Genomic DNA, 7,500 nt, shown 5'->3' on the forward strand with positions numbered 1-7,500 from the left:
ATAATAATAATTTGTAAACGATTCGTCATTAAAGCCTTTATATCGGTATCGTTTAGACAGAATGATGAAACAGCAGAACGTGTCGTTTATGCAGGTAAAATTTGAACAGATAGCCGGATAGCTAGCGCGCTAAGTTAGCATACGCGTTAGCATTAGCGTTAGCTAGCGCGCTAAGTTAGCGTTAGCATCGCCGGCTAATTAAGAGCGGTTTAATAAGTAAAGCGCGGATTAGTGAGTGAGCTGCGATTATATGAACCAGCTGGAACATGTCTTTAGTGGCGTACGACAGCAGCGACGACAGTGAGCGCGACGACACGGTCCCAGTGTCCCGCAGCTCGGCTAAACACGGCGGCTTGTTCGCCTCCCTGCCCGCTCCCAAGCGTTCAGAGCCCGCGGTGGGAAACCTGAAGTCCGGCCCGGAGCCCCGAGGAAGGAAGCGCGCAGAGCCGGTCAGGATCACTGCTCCAGAGATCCAAGAGGATAGTGTAAGTTCTCCTTCTCTCTCTCACACACACACACACACACATACACACACCCCTGGTCCTGTTCTGTAACTCCATCAATCTGCACTTAATCCAGTTTGTTTGGTTTTTAATCCGTTGTATTTCCCCCATCACCTCAGAGTGAATGTAACAGGACACACAGCTGTAATGTTGATGCAGATCTCACATTACTGCTGTGTCTGAGCTGATCATCTGAGTCCTGTGTCCATCATTAACACGTCAGATTCAGCTGACGTTCAGTTCATGCTGAGAAACTAATCACACACCTGATCACTGATCTAAACGCATAGTGATGCTGTTTCTCCTCCTCTCAGCTCTTCAGCCTGTTTCTCACAGTTCTGTTCTGTTCCTAATGTGTTCCACTGTAAATAAACTCATCTTTCGTCTCCGAACGAAGACAGTCGCAGTTCCAGACGTGTTATGACGTTTTTGTTCCCATTTTTTCTGGGGCTCTGTGGTGGTGATGAGGAGCAGAATTCACCGTGTTATAACACAGCACACAGAATGGACCTGAGAACATAACAGATCTCACATTAGTCTGATCGGGAGTTCGGATTTTTTTTTTTTAACACCGTTCAGTTAAAATATAAATTCATTTGAGTTCATGGAAACTTTTACTCTGAAGTGTTTTCTCCATTTTTACAGTCAGATGAAGAAGAGGAACCTGTGAGAAAGAAAGTAGGAGCTCAGGTGAGTGCTGACTTCTCACATAAAGTGTAAGTGCATCAGAGAATAAACATTAACAGGGTTTTTTATGTCTAGAGACAGCAGAATTTTCTGTGATAACAGTACTGTGTGTTAAATATTGTGATGTTTAGGAGAACTGATGGTATCAGCTCATCCCCACACACTGGAACTCAATGTTTAGTAATCCATTTGATTTGTGTTTATTTCTCAGGGTGGTGGTCTGTCATCTCTTCTTCCCCAACCCAAACACCTGAGTGTGAAGGAGATGAAGCGCCCCCTGGTGCCACACACTCTTACCAAACGCCCCACTCCCGCTGGTCACACCAAAGGGACCAAGTCTGGGTCTCAGGGCGTGTCCGGGACGAGTCCGTCCCCGTCGGCCATTAAAGCGGCGGCCAAGTCGGCATCGCTGCAGTTCGCTCGTCAGATCGCCGCAGACGAGGAGGGCAGTGACGACGAGCTCGCACCCGAGAATTACTTCTCCCTGTCAGAAAGGTCTTCCGAGCCGCCGGCCGAGGTGCCGTATCCCGATCCTCAGCCCTACGCTCCCTCACTGCAGCCTCCTCCCAGCGTAGAAGACGCTCCGCTGGACTTCGGCTCAGGCGCAGAGTCCCAGTCCAAGCCAGCGTGGGGCGCTCACGAGTACCACACCGCCGAGCTCCAACCACATGATCTCACACCCGGCGCTCAGGTACACACACTCCCTCACTCATCACCGACAACTCTACACACACTTTAGTGTGTTTTCACTGTGTTTAGTGAGTTAGAACCCTGTGTCTAACAGAGGTCTTTAAGCGTCTGGTTCTTTTTGACCTGAAGCAGTCGAGCGTGTGTTAAAGGTTCGAGTCGGGAGTAAAGAGCAGGAGCGATATTATCATCTTTACATGATTCTACACAGATACCATTATGTCCGGTGACACACACTGCAGCTTCAGCAGAGAAAACCTCATTTAAACTGAACGTCGCTGCAGAATCGTAAAAAATCTACCATCACAGTCCCTGATGTTTCACACAACTACTCGGAGAAATTGTAGCTGGAGTTCTAAGATTCTTTTAGCTCCTCAGAATGTAGCCGGGGTCGATCCACAGCCGGGGTCTGCAGTGATGCCCTCAGAGATGATCCACTGTGTAAATCTGTGCAGGTTGAGAAGAACCTCTAATCAGTTTGACTGATGTTTCTCTGATCTACAGGAGTTTTATACTCAGGGTTACTTTCAGGAGCAGAACTCGAGTTTTGAGCAGGAGGAAGGAGAATCATCTACTCTGTTCAACGATGAAGCAGTGAGTAACACACACACACACACGCAGAGCGTCTCACCTGTTTGTGATACAATAAACTTATGTATAATTAATGCATGTTTTCCTTTTTTTAATCTTGTGTGTGTGTGTGTGTGGTGATTGTCCTCAGTTCCGCAGGCTGCAGGGGAAACAGAACCGAGGGAAAGAAGAGATCAAGTTCTTGGAAATTAAAGGTGACGATCAGCTCAGTGGCCATCAGCAGTGGTTGATGAAGAACATGACGACAGAGATGGAGCCACGCAAATCCTTCAGTAAGGTCAGTACACACACACACACACACACACCAGCTTCACAGAGGTAAGGTTAAAGGCAGTGGGTTCAGTGTGATGTGATGTGATTTGAGACTCTTCATCGTTACATTATGGATTTTTTTTTCCTGTAGAAAAAAGGAGACCAGCCGACGGGGCAACAGAGACGCAAACACCAGATCACGTATCTGATACATCAAGTGAGTGGATACATCTGTCTGTCCATCAGTGTGTCTGTTCATCTGTTTGAGCTGTATAGAGTTGTTTGTGTTATGTACAGATCACGTGGTGTGTAAATGATGGTTGTGTTTTTGTTGTTCAGGCTAAAGAGAGAGAGATGGAGCTGAAGAACAGCTGGTCTGACAATAAACTCACTCGCAGACAGACTCAGGCCAAATACGGCTTCTAGAGATCTGAAAAACCTCTCTGTGTGTGTGTGTGTGTGTGTGTGTGTACGTACATGTTGGTCTGAGAATTGTTTCAGCACTGATTGAAACTCCATCCATAATATCACTTCATGTACATTGACCTGAAACATCCAGTGTGTGTGTGTGTGTGTGTGTGTGTGTGAGTGTATATGTGCGTGCGTGTGTGTGTGCGCGCGCATGTGTGTGTATGTGTGTACGTGTGTATGCCTAAAGGCTTAAATGTCCCAGAACACAAACGTTTGTTCTGTCATCGTGACCTGTGAACTCTAAAGGCCAACTCCTGGACTCCGTGCTGCTCTGAGGCTAACGAGGCTAACGTAGCTAACACACGATTGAAGCGTACGGCTGCCGGTTTAGCATGTCGTCATTCTCCACAAATAATGTAAATATTCTGCCGTTCCGATTCAGACTACGCCCCCTGCTGGTGGTGTGTGTAGTGAACCTCGCTACACTGGTGGCTTTACACTTCCTGTGTCAGCTACGTCCGTTTGTGTGGAAGCTCTGAGGGAAACTTGTGCAGGTTTAGTTTAGACACAAGTCCAAATTCATCAGCAGCTTCTGTTTGAGCTACAAGGCAACAAATCTGTGAACTGTGTGTGTGTGTGTGTGTGTGTGTGTGGCGCAGTAAATATGTAATACTCTGTATAGCAACTTTTTTTTTAATGTGAAGTAAAATATAATAGAGAAAGTGTGAAGGAAAGGAATGTTTTTCCCCATAAAAGGACTTCCTGTTCTCTGTATAATGTGTCACTCTCAAACAGGTGTGTGTGTGTGTGTGTGAGAGAGAGATCAGAGTTACTGATAGATAAAACCTGACCAAACAGAATCTGATGTAAATAAACTTCATTTAGTTCTGAAAGATCAGATGTAAGATGTTCGTGCTGTCATTATTTCATCACCGCACGTCATCGCTGTAACACGTCCCGCCTCCAGAGGGAGCCGAAGTGTTCGGTGTTGGGAGGAAAACACGGAGTAAACGAACCCTCAGTCACGTCAAATAAACCTCAGTCACAAGTACGAACAGATCGAGTAGAAAGGAGTTGAATAGAATTTCAGTAGAGTGAAGTTTGGAGCTTAAAGCGGAGAGAATCGTGGAGCTGAGTTTCCATAGCAACAGAAATCTTCTCGACAGCTTATTAGCTCAACATGTTTATTATCTGTGTGTTAGCTTCAGACTCCTGCTCTGATCGACACGTCTCACCTTTAACACCAAAATAAACACAAAGGTCATAAAGAAAGACATGTAGCTTTAATGGGATGTGTGTGAAGGTCAGACTGGGACTGGGGTCGTTACTCCAGCTCTGATGCTGCTGGGGTTTCCATCACTGCTGCTGCTGCTGCTTCAAGTTTCTTCTTCCTCGGTTCGATGTACGGTTCTACAGACAGCGGAACTCGTACTGTGTCCAAGCCGTTCACCTGCACACACACACACACACACATCATCACAACTATACACACAAAACAGTAAAAGTAATGGAGAAGTGTTCAGAAGCTCAGTCTGTAACACACATGAAGAAAGTGCGTGTGTGTGTGTGTGAAAGTGCGTGTGTGAGTGAGTGCGTGTGTGTGAGACAGTGCGCGTGTGTAAGAGCGAGTGCATGTGTGTGAAAGTGATTGAGAGAGCGTGCGTGTGTGAAAGAGCAAGTGTGTGAGAATGTGTGTGAGAGTGAGTGTGTGCGCACGCGTGTGTGAGAGTGAGTGTGTGCGCACGCGTGTGTGAGTGAGTGTGTGCGCGCGTGTGTGTTAGAGTGAGTGTGTGCGCGCGTGTGTGTTAGAGTGAGTGTGTGCGCGCGTGTGTGTTAGAGTGAGTGTGTGCGCGCGTGTGTGTTAGAGTGAGTGTGTGTGTGTGTGTTTTGGTTAAATAAATGATTAATAAATAAAGATAAAGTGATTGTGTTGATCTGAAGCTCCTCACCGTGATGTCACACCAGAAATGTCCAAACCGTGCGATCGGCTCATCTGGTAACGTGAGAGCATGAGGGGGGACGACCACACCCAGCTACACACACACACACACACACACACACACACACATCAGTATAGGACATTAACACACAAAATTTCACTCTCACTTGCTGCTTGACCAAAAACTGATATGTTCTTTTTTTTTCCGCACTTTTCGCAAAAATTGCCTGCAAACGTTTTCCTTGGTCAGGATGAAGCTCTGCTGAGCCGCCGGCTGGATCCCCACGTCTAGACGGGAATTTTTCAGGAATTCCACCGTCTGGGAGAAAACAGAACAAACAGATTTTATAAATATTATTAATCTATTTTTATTTCAGCTCTATAATAAATTTTAAATATTCCTGCATAACGACCTGATCTCCTCTTCAGTCACAGCTCACAACCTCTGAGCAAGGCACCGACCCCCCAACTGCTCCGTGTGTGTGTGTTCACGGTGTGTGTGTGTGTGTGTGTGTGTGTGTGTTCACTGCTGTGTGTGTGCACTTTGGATTGGTTAAATGCAGAGAAGGAATTCTGAGTCTAGGTCACCGTACTTAGCCGTATGTCACGTGACTTTACCCACGGACACACGACTGTCCTTTTCCTCTCATGTTGTTATGTGACTCGCTCGTGTCGGTTTCTTCTCTACAACATTAGAAGCATTCGGTCATTTTTCTCCACAACAACCTGCCTAAGTTCTCCACACTGCTGTGCTCCTCCACCGGCCCTCATCACTCCTCACACTGCACCTCGCTCCCTCAGAGCCCTGAGGTCCTACCAGCACTGCACCACTGGTCCACCATCTCTCAGGGTAAGATGAGGAATGAACTTCACCTAGATGTCTGAACAGCAGAGTCACCGGCTGTCTGTAAATCACGTGTGATGTCCTGCCTGAAACACTTCAACTAACACTTTTAACGCTTGTGTGTGTTTGTTAAAATAAAATAAACACCCTGAAGATTTAACTTGATGTTTCCTAACTCTGTAACCTAGTGAGCCAGTGTTTGTGTGTTCATCCAGACTCTAAAGCACTTTTGTACGTTGCTCTGGATAAAAACATCTAAATACTGTAAATGGACGTGTGTGTGTGTTTGTGTGCGTATGTTCATGTGTGTGTATATGTGTGTGTGCATGTTTGTGTGTATGTGTATATGTGTATATGTGTGTGTGCGCACGTGTGTGTGTGTGTGTGTGTGTGTGTGTGTGTGTGTATGTGCGCACATGTGTGTGTGTGTGTGTGTGTGTGTGTGTGCGCATGCGTGTGTGTGTGCGCATGCGTGTGTGTGCGCGCACGTGTGTGTTTGTGTGCATGTGTACGTACGTGTTTGTGTGTGTGCATGTGTGTGTGTGTGCGCGCACGTATGTGCGCACGTGTGTGTGCGCATGTGTGTGTGTCTGTGCATGTGTGTGTGTGTGTGTCCTCACCAGTTGTCCTGTCCTCGTCTGAATTCTGTCCTCTTTCTTTCCCTCACGCAGAACCTGATGAAGTGAAGTGTGTTAATGAATCATTAGAGTCATTTAACGTGATTCAGAATCATGTCACAGACAGAAGTAAACACACCCTGTGCTGGTGACCATGTGTGTGTTCCATCAGTGTGTTAATGACTCAGAAATGTGACGTGCAAACAGAACTGATCCTGATACTGTAGACCTTTACAGGATTACATCATCAGGCCATGCTGAAGATCAGTGATGATGATTAAGAGAACATCTTACACGTCTCTCCTCAGCAAACATCTCCCTGTTCTCAGCTGAAGGATAAACAGCCAGACCTTCAGCCAGGAGCTTGTTTCTCCCCACAGACTTCTTCACAAACACGGTGTCGCCTCGACCACCGAGCTCTGAGTACAACACACAACATTCATCAACAACGACAACACAACAGAAACAACACACACACAGATGTGTATAAGTGTGTGTCTGAGAATTGAGGAGCTCCGTACGCACTGGGGACGGTCTGTGTGAGCAGAAGCTCCATTTTATCCTTCCTGCTGTTCTTTGTGTCTTCAACCAAGCGATAAACCCTGTGACGGCGAGGGTGGAGTCTGGGAGGACTGCCTTCCTTCGACAGGGGAACCTGCCACCATCGCTCCACTATCACTGTGTTCTGACACACACACACACACAAACACACAGAGATGATATGGTGAAGATTTCTGTAAGGTGTGTATGATGTGGTGAAGGAGTCTCCAGTGTCAGTCAGAGGTAAAGTTGGAGCTTGAAGTTTGTCCACATCTTCAGGACAGAAAAGCTTTTCAACATTAAATAACTAAACTAAACTTTCTTCTGTTTTCTATTACAGAAAAAACATAACTAGAGTTAAACAAACTGCGTAAATCTGGTAACTGGAGTGAGTTCTGAGCGGAGGAGTGTTGTGTAATATACAGTAGT

At 46.4% G+C, this 7,500-nt stretch overlaps 2 protein-coding genes across 3 annotated transcripts in view; one reads left to right on the plus strand and one right to left on the minus strand.

Moving 5' to 3' along the window:
- The window catches only part of prcc (proline rich mitotic checkpoint control factor), a 4,130-nt gene extending 99 nt beyond the window's left edge, over positions 1–4,031 (plus strand). The window contains exons 1-8 of one of the 2 annotated variants that reach the window (XM_047807827.1): positions 1–485; positions 1,149–1,193; positions 1,402–1,881; positions 2,382–2,471; positions 2,599–2,745; positions 2,872–2,937; positions 3,060–3,189; positions 3,927–4,031. The exon at positions 1–485 is cut by the window's left edge and continues 99 nt beyond it. In XM_047807827.1, coding sequence (XP_047663783.1) covers positions 267–485; positions 1,149–1,193; positions 1,402–1,881; positions 2,382–2,471; positions 2,599–2,745; positions 2,872–2,937; positions 3,060–3,146 — 1,134 coding nt within the window. In that variant the 5' untranslated portion in view covers positions 1–266 and the 3' untranslated portion in view covers positions 3,147–3,189; positions 3,927–4,031. Of the gene's footprint in view, positions 486–1,148; positions 1,194–1,401; positions 1,882–2,381; positions 2,472–2,598; positions 2,746–2,871; positions 2,938–3,059 lie in introns of both variants that reach the window. The other variant, XM_027157499.2, reaches the window with a different exon arrangement.
- Positions 4,032–4,395: 364 nt separating this feature from the next.
- Positions 4,396–7,500, minus strand: part of mrpl9 (mitochondrial ribosomal protein L9) — a 6,780-nt gene continuing 3,675 nt past the window's right edge. The window contains exons 2-7 of the mRNA XM_047807831.1: positions 7,057–7,216; positions 6,826–6,950; positions 6,535–6,588; positions 5,282–5,389; positions 5,081–5,164; positions 4,396–4,581 (exon numbers count right to left, since the gene is read on the minus strand). Coding sequence (XP_047663787.1) covers positions 4,456–4,581; positions 5,081–5,164; positions 5,282–5,389; positions 6,535–6,588; positions 6,826–6,950; positions 7,057–7,216 — 657 coding nt within the window. The 3' untranslated portion in view covers positions 4,396–4,455. The remainder of the gene's footprint in view (positions 4,582–5,080; positions 5,165–5,281; positions 5,390–6,534; positions 6,589–6,825; positions 6,951–7,056; positions 7,217–7,500) is intronic.

This window comes from Tachysurus fulvidraco, chromosome 24 (assembly GCF_022655615.1).
Source record: "Tachysurus fulvidraco isolate hzauxx_2018 chromosome 24, HZAU_PFXX_2.0, whole genome shotgun sequence".
NCBI lineage: Eukaryota > Metazoa > Chordata > Actinopteri > Siluriformes > Bagridae > Tachysurus > Tachysurus fulvidraco.